This window comes from Fringilla coelebs, assembly GCF_963513975.1.
Source record: "Fringilla coelebs genome assembly, chromosome: 3".
In the NCBI taxonomy this organism is placed as follows: domain Eukaryota; kingdom Metazoa; phylum Chordata; class Aves; order Passeriformes; family Fringillidae; genus Fringilla; species Fringilla coelebs.
This window is the reverse complement of record NC_140030.1, coordinates 4,456,739-4,476,113: the sequence shown is the minus strand read 5'-3', so window position 1 is coordinate 4,476,113 and position 19,375 is coordinate 4,456,739. Positions and strand designations below refer to the sequence as shown.

General features: G+C 42.3%; 1 protein-coding gene across 1 annotated transcript in view; it reads right to left on the bottom strand.

Annotated features, from left to right (window-relative positions):
- PKHD1 (PKHD1 ciliary IPT domain containing fibrocystin/polyductin) overlaps positions 1–19,375 on the bottom strand; it is a gene marked incomplete at both ends in the record, with an annotated part of 235,736 nt that overhangs the window by 136,306 nt on the left and 80,055 nt on the right. The window contains one exon of the mRNA XM_084201664.1: positions 10,322–10,534. Coding sequence (XP_084057790.1) covers positions 10,322–10,534 — 213 coding nt within the window. The remainder of the gene's footprint in view (positions 1–10,321; positions 10,535–19,375) is intronic.

Genomic DNA, 19,375 nt, shown 5'->3' with positions numbered 1-19,375 from the left:
AAATTTTGCTTCAGACAAAACATCTTTGAAGTCTCTATTTGTGACACCATCTACAAAGCACTCAAGTAATAATTTTACACATTCTTTGCACATTTAGAAAATATCACCTCTTGCCCACTGCCTTTAAATGCTTCCCAGCTTCTACTAGAAGAGAAACTTGGATTGACACTGATCACCAAATGAGGTGCCTAATTTTTAATTTATCTTTTTGTATTAAACCAAGGCCCACCATGCTGGAGGGGGTGGAGATTGATCTTTATGGTCCTTTCCAATCCAAACCATTCCATGTTTTTGGGTTTGGCACTCCACACAGGCAGATAGTTAAGGTCAGACCTAGTGGGAATCTCTCCTTTGGACACAGACAAGTCCTACCCCAGCACTCATAAAGAGCCCATGGCTGGATTCTTTATGCCATGGAAACATGGCTGAGGCCTCCACAAGATAAAATTATTAATCTCATTGTACACAGGGGAAGGTGTGGAGGAGATGAAAAAAGGTTAAGAGGCTTGTTTGGGGTAACACAGGAATCTGGGGATAAAGCTGGGGAGGGTTTCCACTGAGCCAGCCAGTTTCTCAAAAATAAAGTCTGTTTTCCATCTAGAAACAGTCCAACACCTCTGAAAATCAACACTTAGACTCTTCCAACAACTCTTTCAACAATTCCAACAACTTAGACTCCTTTTGGAATTTTCAGTTGTTCCTCACTCCTCAGGTATAAACTCCAGTGGCAGGATTCCTGCAGCTACTGGAATGCTTTCTCACTGGAAAGGGAAACTGAATCAGATTAAAGAGATAAACTCAAAAGCAGGTGATTTGTCCTGGTCCAAGAGACAGACCAAAATCAAAAGAGGAGGTCACAGCTCTGAGAGTCACCTCCAGCTTTCTGTCAGGACACCACGAGGTGTTGAGATCTCAGTTACCTTTTATTAACAATCCCCCTCCCTCCAGGGAATAACTTTCCAGACAACAATTCTCCTTCCAGCTGAGACTGATCCATTCAATTCCAGCTTGTCTTCAGTAGTCAAAGCCTGCACACTTCTGTTCCCGTTGAAAAGAACTTCTGCCTTTCATACATTTCTATTGGGTTACATGAATTTCACTTTAAACCTATGGGGGCCTAAGAATTTACATGACAAGATGACGAGGTGCTTTCATGGAAAACAGATGTCCCTGACCTGAAAACAAGACTTTTTGGAGTACATGTTGTTACCTAACTTTAGACTCCGTGGGAACCTCCTAACCAAGCCTGACAGCAAGCAGTGTGAGCCACATCCAGAGTCAGGCAGAGCTGGAGAATAGGGTTTACACATGGGAGGGTTGGTACAAACTGGAATATTTTAATGGGTTTTAAGGGAACTGGTTCCAGTTCTAAGCCTGCCATGGATCTGTTGGTCTTTCTCCCAAAAGTTGTTTAAATGTTTTTGAAAATTTCCCCTTTTTGTCATGGGGTGACAGGGTTTGAACCCTTCTCCTCTGGCACCCAGGATCATGCTGCATCTCATTTTTGCTTCTATTTACCACAAATTAATTAACTCAGTTGTGAACACACACTTGTTTAGGGTGTTGACAAACTATAAAGCTCTTTTACACCTCCTGACTGTTTATTGGCATTTTAAAGTTGAGGTAATGAGATCCCTTTATTCCACAAAAGGAATTTACGAGAACTGCAGGGCTCAGACACAAAATCTACTTACTGGGAATGTACAAATTACACTACAGATAATTTGTCAATCTCTTGTAGCTATACTGTAAATCTTTAGTGTAAATGGGAATAGGAGCTTTCAGTTTCCAGGAACAAAGTGAAAAGAAAACTGTTTTCCTTCCCCCACAAAAAAAACCAAAAACAAAGCAAAAAAAAAAAACAAACCCAACAAAAAAGAACTTTTCAAGAGAGAAGTTGATAATATAATTCAATGAACTATAACTAGTTTTATTTCTTTTTAAGGAATATAAAAACCTCTCACCTATGGCAGGGAGTTGAAACTAGAAGAACTTTAAGGTCTCTTGCAGCCCAAACCACTCTTTGACTCTCTGATTGTCTCTGGTAATAAAATAGAGCACACTTTCCTGCAGCATTTCTGGTGTCAGACTATTTTAGGAATATAGCTTCCTCTCCATTGTCATAATCCCTTATTGTTATTCCCTTTTCCTGACCCAAAATGCACTTCCTAATCAAACTTAGCTTGGCCATTCCTAAAATTTTCAAATGTCAAAGTGATAACTGGCAGTACTGCCATTGGAAACTGGTGCTTTAGGAAAAATTTGACTTTTTAAAAATATATTTTTGATCCACGACAAAGACATTTTACTGCTGTTGCTTCAGATGATAAAACAAACCATGAGAATAATAATGGATTAAATTCTTCAAGTTAAAAGGAATAGAAAATCTTTTAAATCTTTTCCAGGAAGCCTTTTTAGTCAGGGTAACACAAAGGTGTGCTGCTACAGCTCTCTATGGCTAAATGGAGATCTGTCTTCAAGTGACAGATCCTTAATTAAGGACTAGGAAAAAATATTTTATGAACCTGGATTTTATAATTATTTTTTTTAATATCACAGCTACCTCAGCTCTTGTGACTACTCCAGTCACTGGCCATAAAGGTTTTGTTTCAAAAAGGGAATCAAAAAAGGAGAATGAAAGCTGATTTCCTATTTTTTCAAATGTGTTTAAAAAACATTTGCTTGAACTGTGAGCTGTCAACCCTCTGGACTTGAACGTTTCCAGCTATTTTTACTCTCTCTTGATTACAGTCCTAGGTATAACCCATAAGCATTTGCATGTTTTTAGCTTATTTTGCAATGAGAGGAGTTTGTTAGGGTTTTTTTTTTGGTTTTTTGTAGAAAGACAGGGAGATCTCTGCCTGGAACTGGGAGTTGCTTTCCCACCCCTGTGCAGTCCTGCAGGACTCACTGCTGTTTGTGGGCAGCTCCTGGGGAGATGCAGAGCAGCTCTCCTGCCACAGCCACTGCACTGAGCTTTTCATCCCCATCCCCAGGTGAAATAGAAGGTCCTTTCTGATTTATAACTGTCAACCCTTAGGACACCCACGAGTTTATCAGCTCTTTGACAAGAAGCTGCATCAGGTCCCTGCTGGGTATTTTAGGTGGGCTCCAATCATAGTTTGGAATCAGAGTCAGAGGATGGCTTGGGTTGGAGGGGACCTTTAAAAGTCATTTAGTCCAGCTGCCCTCCTCCTGCTGAAGGAGCAGGAACACCAGCTGGATCAGGTTGCTCAGAGCCTCATCCAACCTGATCTTGAATCTTCTCTCAGGGAGCAAAAATGAAAAATCTGACATCACCCAGACAAGAGGACAAACTGAATAACTTTTATGTTCTCCACTGAGATATCCTTGAAAGTGACCTAGTCCTGCTGAGTGTTTTCTGTTCATGAAACTGCAGTTTTCACTTAAAGTATTTCCACCTGAATATCTTCCAACAGCACCCTGGAGAAAGCAAGGATTGTCATGTTCTTTTCCTGGAAGTGTTCAAGGTGAGGCTGGATGGAGCTTAGAGCAACCTGGTCTAGTGGAAAATGTCCCTGCCATGGCAGGGATTTGGAATGAAATGGGTTTAAGGACCCTTTCAACACAAACCATTCCATGATAATAGGATCTTACTGAGGATTGTTGCCCTTTTCTAACAATTTACATTGCAAAAAATGTATCTTCCCTACATGCTGCCCCATAAATGCACAAATTTCCAAACATTCCCTTTAATCAGAGATTCCCCCAGTCCCTTTGCTAAGTCACATCAGTCCTGAAAACAAAGGGAAAGATATTCCTGTTATGCCATTGTATAAACCAAAATCTATCCTCCACACCTAAAATGAGCTCACAACCAAAGATGCTGTGGAGAAAAAGGTCTTTAGACAGAGCCCAGGAACAAAGAGCTCCAGCCATGGCAGCCAAGGACAGGGGATTCTGCAGGGAGCTGCAGAGAGCTGGTGCCACTTTGTGTGATTGCCAGGTCATCTCCTGTGCTGCTGCAGAGTGAGACAGGGCATATCTCCCTGCAGGACTGGGAATGTGGGGCAGCACAGCCATTGCCAGGCTAAGATCAGCTCCCTGTGTCCCCAAAATGTGATGGAGGAGAATTCAGCACCAGGAAAAGTGAGGGTGAGCCCAAAGGGAGGGTCCCTGCCTGGCTCAGCCTGCAGCTCTGGGGAAAGCCAGGGCTGAATCCAGGTCCCTCAATTTGCCACACTTCCCAGAATCACAGAATCACCCAGGTTTGGAAAGACCTCCAAGGCTGAGCCCAACCTGTAACCAACCCCTGCCTTGTCAACTAAACAGGAGCACTGAGTGCCACATCCAGGTTTTTCTTGACCACCTCCACCACCTACCCAGGAAGCCCAAACTTCTCAGACTTTCTCCTATCCAGGGTGGAAATTAACCCTGAATTTGCTACTGGGTGTTCTCTTCCTCCAGCCAATAACCTGGGTTTTGTTGACACCAGAACTGGAAGCAGTTTTTTGACGTTATATTTGAAAGTTTGAAGGAGGAAATTATTTAATATATAATATGCCTCTACATTTGTAACAACCCACAGACCTGCACCCTGTCAGGAATCACAAGGTAATTATATATAGGTATATTAGCTATGGTCTATATCTATATTCTAGTCTATCCTATTTTATTCTATTCTCTTCCAGTATATAGTGTGTATTGTATTATATTTTATTAAAGTCTTTACTACCTATATTATATTTATGATATAATATATATTAGTGTCCATCTCTCTGTCCCCTTTGCATCATGTTTTTCCCAGTAAGATCAGCACCAAAACACAAATCAACTGATTTAAGCTTAAATCAAAGCTAATAGATGCATTTCTGTTAAAAAGAAGGGCAAACTGTGAAAGACACAGCAGCTTGCCCTGAACCCAACTGTTTTTTTTTTTCTCCCCCGTCTGCTAGGTCTTTAAAATCTAATGGTCATCTTATATTGTGAGTAAGAAAGTGAAGGCACAAGTCATTGTACATTAGTTACTCCATGGGAAGTGCCTAAGTGCAGTTTCTTACCCCTGGTGAACACGAGGGGATTCAAGGCAGCTCAGCCTTCTGTTCCAGAGCCATCTGCTTTAATGCATCATGTTAAAGTCAAGGTCTTAGAGAGGAAAAACACAGGAGGAAAAAAGGCTCCTGAACCCCCCACACAGAATAGCTGGCACCTAAGGAAAACTAACCTATAGGAGCAAGCTCAGGAAATCAGGAAGTTCAGGTAGTGAAAAATAACATTTACTGAATAGATGCATTTCAGTAGAGTAAAAAATAATCTTTTCTCGAACAGATCTCTGCACCCTATCTTGAATCCCCCTGCTACAGATTTTTTTTTTCCCCTGGGAAGCTTTTCTTTTTAATATGTGAGTAAAGCAGAACAAATTCTCTCATGTTGTCTATGATCTCTTAATCTCAAACTCAGCACAGATACATAACACTGCCTAATGGAGGCAAAGCAAGAGGCATTTGATTAAATGTTTGATCTCTGGAGGAATGCACAGGCTTTGTAGAGCACAGTGAACAGCTCACAAATATTTTGTGTTTTATTATTGATTAAAAGCAATTAAAATTAATAATTGGTTCAACTGATAATTTTTTTTTTTTTCTGAGCTAACCCTGAAAAAGTATCAGATGGCTTTGGCTGCAGAGAAATCTGGGATAGAAGTCATGCATATTTATCTCTAAAATATAATTTTCGCCATTGCAAATGCAGGGACATTCTTTGCAATAGGACTGGCCATGATTTTAGAGCTTTGAAGTGACTACTGACATCTCTGTTTAAATTATCCTGATTATAAATAAGTAAGTTATTAAACCAAAACTCTCAGGACATTGTTTTTTCTTTACAGTTTGGACAACGTGAATGCAAATGTTTTTAATCTGAAGTGTAACATTTTTCATCTAACTGAGGGGATACATATTATTAGTCAAAATTCAGGGGAACAGGCTCATGGAATCAGAGAATCACAGGAGGTTTTGTGTTGGAAGAGACCTTTAAAGATCATCCAGTTCCAACCCCTGCCATGGGAGGAGCACCTTCCACTAGAATAGGTTGCTCACAGCTCATATTCTTTTCCCCCAGAGTGCTGACATAAAGTTTTAGATAAATGCCTGGCAAAGGAATGCTGGTCTCTTTTTGGAAAGAGTCACAATCTGTTTCATGGGGACACAAGGGAATAACAAGATGACCTACACAGGGCTGCTGAAAATAAAAATATAAATTTGAAATATTTCAGTGTGTGGCAATATCTCTGCTCTGGAGCCAGGCTGGGAGAGCTGTGGGTGTTCAGCCTTGAGAAGAGAAGGCTCCAGGGAGAACTTAGAGCCCCTTCCAGTGCCTAAAAGAGCTCCAGGAGAGCTGGAGACAGACTTTAAACAAGGGCCTGGAAGGACAGAACAAGAATAAATGGTCTTAAGCTGAAGGAAGGTGTGTATAGATGGAATATTGGGAAGAAGGGGGTGGAGAGGCCCTGGCACAGGGTGCCCAGAGAAGCTGTGGCTGCCCCTGGATCCCTGCAAGTGTCCAAGGCCAGGCTGGATGGAGCTTGGAGCAACCTGGGGTAGTGGAAGGTGTCCCTGCCCATGGTTGGGGGTAGAACTGGATGGTCTTTAAAGCCTCTTCCAACCCAAACCAATTCTGGGATTCTGTGATAAAAATGTTAGGACCACAAGATCAGGCTGTCACAAGGACAGACTGGGTGGCCTTTGTTCTGATGCAGCATCTCCACTCTGCAGCCAGTTCCTGCCCCCACTCAGCATCCACTGATGTCTCCAGCTTCCCTGGGAAGGACAAAGGCACAAGAACAGCCAAGGCCACCACGCTGAACTTCTCTCCCGAAGCTTGTCAGGAGAGTTTCTCAGGGAATAGAGCGCGAATGGAGCTGGAGACAGTGATAAATTTCCCTTCTGAACAATCAATAAAACTCTCTCAGCCCTGCTCAGGCCCCTACTGCGGATGCAAGGGCCATAATTACATTGTCAAAAAGTCGAGTTGCCCTGGCTGGCTGAAGCCCCCTCTCCAAGTGATGGGTGATTGACAGGCAGTTTATGGGTGGCACGCTCTGACTGGCAGGGGAGTTGGCTAAAGCCAAAGGCAACAGTGAAATTTCCCAGTCTGCTACAAGTACCAGAGCAAAGGACTGCCACTCATGAGGGAATTGTGGGAAACCCTTAGTCATATTAACATATCAAAGTGAGGAGCTGACAGCGCTTACTAAACAATCTGAACTCAACCAGAGCTGCAGAGCATCCACCAACATTCAGGCCTGAAACAGAAAAGGAATTAAAATGTGCTCAGCCCTGTCTTTGCCAAGACAGCCAAGAATTTGGAAACCTGCTTATTTAATGATTTTGATCTGAGATAACATATATATTCATGTGTATAAATGTATCTCACGAATGTATATTGCAGAGCATGTCAGTCTCTTTCACATATATATATATATATATGAAAGGGGCTGTCATGCTCCACAATTTGTTCTGTACCACAGACCAGACTGATGCTAAATTGAAGACAGAACAGCAGAATTTTTTTTCCATGTAAGCAATATGAACCCAGTAAAAGACCCCACTACTTTCTGTCAAGTTTTCTAGCAGGCTTGTACTACTTCAATGTTAAATTGAAGATTACATGGTTTGAATGAACAATAATTGCAGCCATGCACTGGGGCTGCATGTTGTGCAGAGCTTAAAAGTGACTTCTTAGCTACTCTGGATATGTTGAATAAGAAATAATAATGATTTCTTGAATAAGAATTGGTTTTGAATAATAATAATAATAGATTAGGAGTTGGGGGTGTTCAGCCTGAAGAAGAGAAGGATCAAGGAGACCTCAAAGCCCCTTCCAGTGCCTAAAAGGGTTCCAGGAGAGCTGGAGAGGGACTTGGGATGAAGACCTGGAGGGACAGGACCAGAGAAATGGTTTCAAACTGACTGAGAGCAGAGTTAGCTGGGGTATTGGGAAGAATTTCTTCTCTGTGAGAATGGGCAGGCCCTGGCACAGGTTGCCCAGAGAAGCTGTGGCTGCCCCTGGATCCCTGGAAGTGTCCAAAGCCAGGTTGGATGGGGCTTGGAGAAACCTGGGATAGTGGAAGGTATCTCTGCCCATGGAATGGGGGTGGACTAGATGGCTTTAACATCCCTTCCCACACAAGCTTTTCAATAATCCAATAATTTATGAAAAATTGAAACAGAGTTTTTTCCACTAAGGGTCAAGCCACTTTCGACTCTGTACATCTCCATCCAGGTAATACCTGGATTGCAGACCTCATCCTCTTGTTTTCCTAGGGAATGAAGGCTCACTGAGAATTATGGCACTGAGTAAAATGGATAAATTATCATTGAGAAAAGACTCAAAGGTACTGATGTGGATGCCTGGGTTTACCTTCCTCCATCACATTGTCAAGATAAGACTGCAAAATGTGCTCTGCCCTGTTTGTCTTCAATTTTGTGGGTGATGGAGTTACCAAGGCACAGTTGATACAGGCTTGGAATGGAAAGCAGAAGCAGCACAGGAGGCACAGATGCCAAGGGTTGCTACTGGCTTTTTTGCTAGAAAACAAAAAGCATGGAAAAGTGAAGGCTCGTGCTGTAAAGTGCTGACAATCTAAGGACAAAATCCTGGCTTACAGGGGTCAAACCAAGAATGGAAGGACACTTTCAAGTGGCAGAAAACAGAGAAAGTGAAGCAGCAAAAGCTGCTAAGAGGCAAATTCAAATCTCAATACTTTTCTTTAAAAGGGGGGAAAAAATGGATGATTAACCAAATTAATCCCCTGGAAAAAGCCTCTAAGGAAGAAGTTGGTTTCTGTCTCCCCTGACATCCTCAAAGACCAAGCCTTTCTGGAAGGCAGGCTTTAATCTAACAGGAATTACTGAGCTCAGGGCTGGGATAACTGTGTGAAACTCAATGGCCAGTAACAGACAGTCAATTCAGCCAAGATGCTCTAATAGCCCTCCTTCACAGAGACCCTCCAGGAAATGGGGTAGAAACGCTCTGCAAAGCCACTTCACTGAAATTGTTGAAGCCTTTTACAGGCAGTAAATAATTGAGCCTTGCTGTGTCTCAGTGAAGGGCTCAAGAGCACCTGACATGGTGCTGAGGTGCAGCCCCACCTCTCATGCCCTGCCAGCAGCTCCTTCCTCCCCCTGCTCATCTCTCCTGATTCAGAAAAGCATCTGTTCACTGACTCCCCTCCAAACCCGACCTCTCCCAACCTTGCTCAGCTCCTGTGAGCTGGCAGGATGATGGCACAGAGGCACAACTCACTCCCTGCCTGTGCTCAGATGGTGTCCTGGGTGCCTGACATCATTTTTGTCCAAAAGCAACACGTCTGTGTGCTCAGACAGCAACATTTCCTCCTGGAGGGCACAGGGTGGAAGTTCAAGACCTGCTGGAGGGTGTGAACACCCACCAACACGAAGGTAGACACACAAGCACAGGAGGAAGGGAGATGAGACATCCAGATGGTTTTTCTTTTTCTTTTTTTTCCTCTTCCTCCTTTATGAGACACAGAGCTTTTAAAAATAGCCCAGTAGAGAAGAACTTGAGAAATGTGCACCAATGTTCTGAATCATGCCGAGTTTGGACTTGAATTCCATGTCCAAACTCCTGCCCCAACAAATGGCCATTCTATACCCATACTTCATAGTCTTCAAGAAAAGCTCCATATCTAAATTCTTCTATGCCACAATATAAGAATGGTGTGGAGTTGTTGGAACAGGTCCAGAAGTGGCCATGAAGATATTCTGAGGGCTGGAGACCCTCTGCTCTGGAGCCAGGCTGGGAGAGCTGGGGGTGCTCACCTGGAGAGCAAAAGGATCCAGGGAGAGCTCAGAGCCCCTTCCAGAGCCTAAAGGGGCTCCAGGAGAGCTGGAGAGGGACTGGGGACAAGGGATGGAGGGACAGGACACAGGGAACGGCTTCCCACTGCCCGAGGGCAGGGATGGATGGGATATTGGGAAGGAATTGTCCCCTGTGAGGGTGGTGAGGCCCTGGCACAGGGTGTCCAGAGAAGCTGTGGCTGCCCCTGGATCCCTGGAAGTGTCCAAGGCCAGGTTGGATGGGGCTCGGAGCAACCTGAGATAGTGGAAGATGTCCCTGCCCATGGAATGGCGGTTGGAACTAGATGGTGTTTAAGGTCTCTTTCAACCCAACCCATTCCATGATTCTATGAGAATCATGACCAAAGTTTTGTCAATTTATTTTTCTTCCAAACTTTTTTTTTTTTGTGTGTGTGTGTGTAGTTTTTGGGGGGTTTTTTTGGTTTTGTTTTCTGTTATTCATTTGTTCTTTGCTTTTTACAACAAAAGAATGTACTCACCATGAATGGAAAGGGTCCCATTCCTCACTGCCAGGAATTTGACTCCATATGGAAATAATGGTGGAGAATGGAGGCTTCCATAGAGATAGATGTGTGCTTTGTGATGGAAAGGGGCCTCAGGAGATCCCACCTGGAGCTCTCCTCCGTCAGACACCAGGATGTAATGAGCATGCAGTTCTACAGGTCCTGGCCCAGTAAACAGGAGTTTGCCACCTGAAGACAAGAGAAAAACAAAATGCAATCATATATTCAGTCAGTCATTCTCTCACAGTCAAAGGAACTGTAAGAGGTAGGTAAACAAAGGGGTTTGCAATAAAATTACAAAATAAAGGCTTACATGCTATTGCATCCTGTGAAATTTACACTTTGTTCTTTATTTCTCCCCATATATTTATCAACCCTTTAAAGACCCAATTAATCCAGTCCATTTTTGATTCTACAACGGTCTGCATTTCTAGACTTGAGCAAGGCCAGTCAGCCTGGGCAGACTCTCCAACCACAGCCAAAGGAAGCTGTGTTTGGAAAAACCCAATTTTAACCAACTAAGTCACTTAATGTTGAAAACGGATATTTCTACTCAATTTGTATTACGTTACTTTTTAGGTTACAAACTACTTGTGACTGGGAGAGGGGAGAGGAAAACTGCTTTGGAACATAAGAACTGGCAACTTGTTTAGATCAGTGCCTGATTTAATCCGGCAAACTCTTCCAGCTGCTGTTCAAAACCAGATGCTTCCAAATACAGTGAGAGACACGTCTCCCTCTTAGCTGGCTGTGGGTTGATCTCCCCATCCCATAAAAATCTCATTTTAATCCCTAATTAGAGGTTCGCTTCACCTCAAAGCATAAAGTTTCAACTCCTTGCCAACATTTTCCTCCTACTGACTATTAGTATAACTGGATCAGATTTGCCAGTAATAAAGAGCTGGTCTTTGCAATCTTTGTGATATTTGGTCTCAACAACTTCTTGAAGCAATGAATTCTGTGGGTTAAAGGCATAGTGCATGAAAAACCATTTCCATCCCTTTTTTTTTTTTTGACTCAGGCTCTTCAGTTCTGTTAAATGCCTCCCTTGTTCTTGCCTCTCATGAGCTGAAAATCCCAGTCTGTCACCTCAGGATGGTTTATTCCATTATCTCCTTCCATATTTCCTCTTCTGTGAAGGATTCTGTCCCTTTCTGTACCATGGATGAGGACAGAGTGGACTCTCATTCGTTTTGTCACACTGCGCATGGGATGTGCCTTCCAAGCCATCTTTCCCAGGAGAGAGTAGGGAAATTCCCAAAGTCTGGAAGCTCCACACCTCTTACAAAGGGTGTACCCTGCTCCCTTTGTGTGAAGTAGCTGATAACTGTACCAGCTCATCCCGTGGCCAGTTTGCTACTGGTGGAAGCAATTTTTAATGGTGATCTCTCTACTGACCACCCAGTTGTCTCTCCTGCCTCACAAATTCTTCCCTGTGAGGGTGGTGAGGCCCTGGCCCAGGTTGCCCAGAAAAGCTGAGGCTGTCCAACTCTGGAAGTGGCTAAAGGCCAGGCTGGATGGGGCTTGGAGCAACCTGGGGTAGTGGAAAGTGTCTGTGCCCGTGGCAGGGGGTGGAACAAGATGATCAGATGATCTTTAAGGTCCCTCCCAACCCAAACCATTCCATGATTCCATGAGAACACTGCCAATTCTTAGCAAGAAGGGAGATCAGACATCTGGGTTAACTGCAGTATTTGGACAAAAAAAAAAAATTAAAAAAGGGAGAGAAGTTCTAATATGAAAAACAGATTAAGTACTATCTTGATTATTGCTCACCATTGCTCATATTTTGCTTATCCCAATTTCCTTTTTTAGTCTCACTTGGGAGGGTTTTTCCTTGTTTAATTGATTTCTTGAGCTTATAACAAAGTCTTGTAACTTAGTCCTCAGTTTTTAGGCTCCTAAAAATAATATTTGAATAGGGACTATCCAGTAAATATTTTCTTGCCAGATTTCATTGCTTTCCAATATTTTTTACACCATTTTTTACAGAATATGCTTAATCAAAGAAAGAGATAGATCTCACATTTTCTTGCTTATAACCACTGGAAACCACAGGTTTGCTCTCAAAAACACCAACTCTCCTATGTGTAAATAGTCTCTTTCCCTAGACATACTTTTCTACCTACAAATGTATTAATATTGAGTCTTTATATATATATAGAGCCTTTGCAAATTATATTGCATGGATTGTGAAGAACCAGAAGAAATTTCAGCTTGTTTCATGTAAAACAACACCAGATATCTGACTCCAGCAGCAGTTTTAAAGATCTTGAATGAGACTGGACCGGTTGATTTTAAGAATGTGTATTCTGAAAGAATATTTAATGTTTTCATTCTATTAGCATTATTTGGCAATAAATGGACTGCTGGTCCATCTTCCTCTTGTGGTATAATTTACCATCCTGTTTCTTCCCATGCTGAGAACAGAAATATTTATTAAATACTTTTGTTTTATAGCAGCAGTGTTAATAATTTTATCACCACAATCTATAAATGGAACTGTAAATCACTGTGATTTATTTCACTCCTAACATAAAAAAAGACATCTTCCCTAAGGTCTTTATTGACTTTCTATGCTCTATTCTCAGTGAAATACAGTAATTTCTGTTTCCACTTCTCTCCATACAATTTTTAATGAGTATTTTAATTGCTGCCACGCTGTACCACTGAACCAGGAGGGCTGGAAGACAGTTGTCCTATCCTCTGATTACAAAATCACAATTCTGTCTCAAACAAGATTTCCCAAGCTTCGGTCACATATTGTCCATTCAAAATTTTCAAGCTATTCATCGAAGACTTTCCATATCTTTTGTGGATTTCTGAGTGTCTGAGAAGCTTGGATGCTGCTGACTGCTCTGGGTGCAAGTAGGAGCAATAGTCCCACCTCATCCCAGCAGCAGCAGGAATTCCAGCAGGAGCTGTGCACACCTGGCCTGCAAGTTTGACCCTTTCAGAGGGAAATCAGAGTCACTGAGGTTGGAAAAGGCCTCTAAGATCACATAGTCCAACCATTAACACAGCATTGCCAAGTCCACCACTAAACCACGTCTCCAAACATCAGCTCCATGCATTTTTTGAGCACTTCCAGGGATGGTGAGCCAACCACTGCCCTGAGAAGTCTGTTACACTCCTGGCTCTCCCTTTCAGTAAAGAAATTCTTCCTAATATCCAATTTAAACCTCCCCTGGTGCTTGAACACCAGAAGCCCTGATTTTAGGAAGAAATTCTTCCCTGTGAGAGTGGTGAGGAATTAGATCAGGTTTCCCAGAGAAACTGTGGCTGCCCCTGGAGGTGTTCAAGGCCAGCTTGGATGGGGCTTTAAGCAACCTGGTCTAGTTTAAGCTGTCCTGTCCACATCAGGGGGGGTTGGAACGAGATGATTTTAAGGTTCCTTACAACCAAACCATCCTATGATTGTGGAATTTGCTGTATGTGACTCCTTTGCTTTCCTTTAGAAGCAGCAGTCAGAACAAAATTTAACCCTGAAAAGGGGCAGATCAGCTTCACTCATGGTCACTCCACAATGCTGTTGTCCCCTGGATCTTTGCAAATCTTCATAAAAATCTCCCAGGACAAATCCAAATGTTCTCAGTTTTTGGGAGAAAACACAGCGGAAAAGTAAAGTTCAGCTGCTGAGGATGAAAGAAGAGCAGCACTGCAGAACAGAAAAGAAAGCATTAGGAAGGACTCATTTAACCATTTATCAAGTTTGTATGTAAAACAAACTCTGGCCAAACTTATAAATTCTTCTGTCGAAAAATTGCATATTGTCCCTCTACACCTCTGTGGTTTTTGTTGGGTCAGAATAAATATACAGCTGCTGCTTTACAAGGTTGTCTTCTCCTTTTTTTAAAAAAGAAAATAAAAGTTATGCTTCCTTCTTTTATTGCACTTGACCCCTTCCCTGAAAGCAGCAAACAGGAATATTGCTCAACGGAGCCTTTGGCTGTGACCCTCAAATTGTTTGTTATGGCTGCACAGGAAAGCAAAGTCCCACACATGACCTTGAGGGTGATTTTATAAAAATCAATCAACCACTGTTATGATGGCCTCCCCACCAAGCAAAATAAATACAATTAAGCCCATAATCACTTCTGTACAGTAATGTGCAAATTCAATGGGTCTCTTTAGGTGGAGTGAGGGAGAGAGGGGAGAAATATGTTGAGGCTATTTGATACTTTGTGAGAACATCAGAAGCACCATTCTTCTCAATTAACCCAGCAATTAGCCTCCACCTCTGCACAAACAGAAAAGAAATCTTTCTCTATCTGTCTTTACCAAAGGGGGGAAAAAAGAGGAGGAAAAGAAAGAAAAAAAACCAACAAGGCAACTCCATATGTCCCACAGGAAGGGAGAAGCAGCCAGACCAAATAATTTAAAAAAATATTAAAGAAAACAAACTTAATAATAAGGTGGGAGGTTTAATCTGCTGAAAGAATAATCAATTACAGCACCAGTGGTTTTGTGAAAAGAGATTTACCTCCTGAAGTCCCTGGGAAATGGTGGAGGACATGCTCAAAAGTAAAGGATTTGGAAAGGGAATGTATTAACAATTCTCTCTGTCAGGTGTCCTGGACTCACTCATGCAATGCCACAGCCCAGGTATCCAAAATATTAACTATGAAAAGAGCCTGCAATGTGCACTTCTTAAAAAAACAAAAAAAAAAACCAAACAAACAAACAAACAAAAAAAAAAATCAAAACAAAAAACACAACAAAAAAAAAACCCTCACCAAACAACAAAAACCCAAAAAAAAAAAAAAAAAAAACCAAAAACAAAACCAAAAACAATGAAGTAGAAGATTGGGAAGACTGGTGCAGAAACTTTCTCCTTGTCTCTGTGAAGATGAGTCACACTTGCAGACATACCAGGTTATATCCCTCCTCAAAAACTTCATTTTAAATAAAAGAAATAGTTATAAAACAGATATTCTCATAATAAATAAAAGCAATGTTACTAACTTTCATTTAGGTTGTGATATAGACTGTTCTAGAGATTTTCTGAAATTGGAGGGAAGCAAAGTCCCCATTCCAAAGTACACCTTTTGCATGGACACATGTTTGAGGCCACACTTTGCATTCACTGTCAACATAAGATATTTTTCCTAAAGAACAGCTCATTAGGGAGCTGGGATAAAAGTAACATATTTATATTTAGCTCAACTTCAGCTATTCAGTTCCACTTCAAATTTGATTTAATTCTACTTCTTTATGTAAAGCCGAATAACAGTGTTAAAGCCAGCAACTACAAGAAGAGTGCTGGATAATCTCAAGACATTTTTATTTTTTATTAATAATCAAGTGGTAGAAGAGTATCAACAAAATGGTCTTATATATCACTACTGTGTCATAACCTTCAACTAGGAAACCTCCTCTGCATGGAAGGGGATTTGCAGATTGAAATCTCATCCCTTCACCTGGACTGCCTCTTCCCATCACAGTGCAGAGGAGATCTGCTCTGGGTGCTCCATGACCAGGAATAACTCAGCCCCACAGCCTTCAGCTTGCTCATTCCAGCTCCTCTCACTTGGTTTTTCACATGACAAAGCCACAGAATTCCCCATGAGAATTCCCCAGGGTCAGGATCAGGAGTTCTATTCCTGGCCAGCATCCCTGAGTGGCAAACAGCAGGATGCCTCTGCCAGAGCTGGAATAGCTTTGCTTGATCCTGTATAACCACAAGGCTTTAGTGTGCTGGCAGTCCCCTTGCTGCTCATTCTTCTGCTCCAAGGATGTCCCTGGTAGGGCCTCCAAGCAGGAAAAAAAAAAACCAAAGCCACTAAAATCTTGTCGCATACAGAAAGAAAAATACAAAGTTCATGAGCTTTAAAAAAGACAATTCATTATTTCATGGGTCTGCCACCTGCACCCTGTTGACATGATCACAGGACATTCCAATGAACCATGAAAGTTGTTTGCAGCTTGGACCATGGCTGAACAAGATGCAAAGAGGAATTTTGTTATATTGGCCCCATCCAAAAGGCTGCTCAAACCAAGAGTCCAAAATTCATCCTGCACCTCCCTCAAAATGTTCCTCCATGTTCACAGCACACAGGTACAGATCCCAGATTAGCTCTGAATTCAAATGCCTGTGTATTTCCACCAGGACACCACTAACACACTCAAAAGTTAAGCTTGTATTCCAGCATTTTGTTGGATGGACGCCTTAATCCATCCCTGGGAGAGGAATCAGCAGCTGCTTCACTACTCTCAGACAGAATTCATTCCCCCAGCCTGACAAGCCTTTGTTTTTTGGCTTGCTGTGCTCACAGCCATCTGTTCAGATGGCACGTGCTCCCTTGGAAACTGATCAGGCTCTTCCCTCAGAGCTCAGGAGACAAGTAAAAGGCAACTCCAACCAGCATCCCAGAAGATGCTGCCATAGATGTATCTCCTTCAAAGAAATCTTTCTATTTCTTCAGCTCCTAAGGGGCCTCTGAGATACTTAACAACACCTGGATGGATTTGGAAGAGGAGAGACGACTTGGTGGGGAAGAGGTGCAGACACTCCAGGGTGTCTTCTAGCACGTCTGACATCATCTGGGATCTAACTGAGGAACTTCCAAGTGAGTCTTATGAAGGCATCAGGTAACACCACCTACAGGGATGTGATAAAAACAAAGGTCCTTGGGCTGTCATTTCATGTCCCCAGGTGACAGACATTCATTGGGTGCACATTTCTTCCCTCTGAGGGTGGGGAGGGCCTGGCACAGGGTGCCCAGAGAAACTGTGGCTGACCCTGGATCCCTGGAAGTGTCCAAGGCCAGGCTGGACAGGGCTTGGAACAGCCTGAGATGGTGAAAGGTGTCTCTGGCCATGGCAGGGGGTGGAATGAGGTGAGATTTAGGATCCATTCCTGCCCAAAGCATTCTGTGATTCTGTGATTCCCTCTTTCCATGACAGTGGTTAGAAGAAAGAGATGGTGCTGCCCGGGGTTTCTGCTCAGTCTCTGCCAAAGCTGTGTTCAGTTCCTTGGCCAGGATTAGCTTCCACAGATCTGCTCACTGTGAAACATCCCACAGGAGTCTCAAGAGCTGCTGAAGTTGCAGTAAATCAATTTAATTGGCAAGTGGGAGTCCTGGGAGTCCAATGTGCATTGTGTAAGCCCGTATGAAACATGATGGCAAAAGAAACCTGCAGTCCACACCCAAACATGAACCAGGGTTTGGAGCTGGGGGAGGACCTGAAAAGACCCACACCTTAAACTGCTACAGATTCAGGCCCTTAAAACCCTTCCTCCAGGAATGCCCACATCTCTGAGTTGCACTCTACTGGATAACACTGAATCCCTGCAGAAAAATATACTGAAAAATAAAGAACTGATGCCTTTCACAGTTTTTCATGAAAACAGAGAGGATTCTAAAGCTCTGAGACTAATTATTGAAGGCTCACCGTAACAATGTAGGAAAATATCACACAGTGACAGAGAGAAATAGAGCTGACTTTTCTTCCTTTTAAATCTCAATTAAAAAATACATTGGATGAAATTTCCCATTAACTGGTACTATTTGTACATCCCATGTTCTTTCTTTAATTAAAAAACATGCTTATTGCAATACTGCCAGAATCACTTTTATGGTATTTTAATTGTAATGTCTCTGCCTGATTAAAAAAAGAAAATATGAACTGGAAACTGCCTGGAAAAAAAAAATAAAAAAAGATCACAATGCTTATCCCAAATGGATTGATCAAAAGGGCACAGAAAACACCATGACAGGAACAGGTTCCAACTGTGCCTACTGACAAGGGGTTTAAAAATTAGTTTAAGGAATAGTTGATGCCATAGAGAAGAAAACAGAGGGAAATACTTTTTCCTTCTTTCAGTGAATTAAAACCCAATCTTTCTCAGCAGTGACTGAAGCAGTTTATTTGACAACTACTGCAGTCGGTGTATCAGAGAATATTTGATGCTTGTTGCTAATAGCATCAAAGAGGAGGAAAAGACAAGCAAAATCAATATCTGTGTTTTCCCCACTCCCTGATTTACTCACAGGATCCATTCTGGACAAAGTCTGATCAAAACATGGATTGCAAGAAATTCAAAATATTCACAGAATCAGAGAATCAAAGAAAAACTGCATGCGGCACCAAGTGCTCTGGTCTAGCAGATATGTTGGTGTTTGGTCAAAGGTTGGACTCCATGATCTGGGATGTCTTTTCCAACCTAAATGATTCTTTAAGTGAAAATGTGTCTTTTCCAGTACAAGGATCAGAGCAATCTTCTCCCTTATACCTGTGAGAGAGGCTACCCCAAAATTGCCTTTGCAAACAACTGCCCAGGTGGGGATCTTCAATTTCACTGGGATGTAACTGGGAGTGTCACCGCAAAATTCATCTCCAAGGGACTCCTGAATGACCAGACAGCTTCTTTTTTTTTTTTTTTTTGGTCTCCAGACCTCCCTAGACCATTACAATTTCAGACAAAGGCAACAACACATGTCTGAGGTATCAACCCATCAAACACAAAGTTCCTCCAGTGTAAGCCCTGTGCAAAGGAAATTTCCATCTGTCCTGGGTTATCATAAATATTTCCATGCTTGTGATGCTGGGATTACAAAAATAACTGCAATCTGCTGAACATACAGAATTATCTACAGTCAGTCTATCTTGTATCTTTTCCTCAATCAGTCTTGTCTGAGCTGTTTCACAGCCTGACTATTAAACTTTCCACTCTCAATATCCATGCTCTGCTTGTTGAGGAGGAGGGAGAAACTGCTGAGCCCTCGTGGCAGTGAGCAGAACCCGGCTGCCTAATCCTATTTTTCTATTGTTTTGACCTCCAGATCTTCTGCCCAGACAGTCTTGTCATTCCCAGAACCTCTATATCTTTGGGGCTATATGTTAATATGGCCAAAGAAGGGGCAGTTTAAGGCTGCATGTGAAGTTGATGTTCTAACACTCTTTAAGTAATTGCTGCAATGTTGCAATCATCAAAACGGGACAACACAGGGCCAGTATTCAAAATCCTCATGGTGTCTTAAAAAAAGGGGAATGTCAAGAAATGGGCCTGTAAACATGTGTTGGATT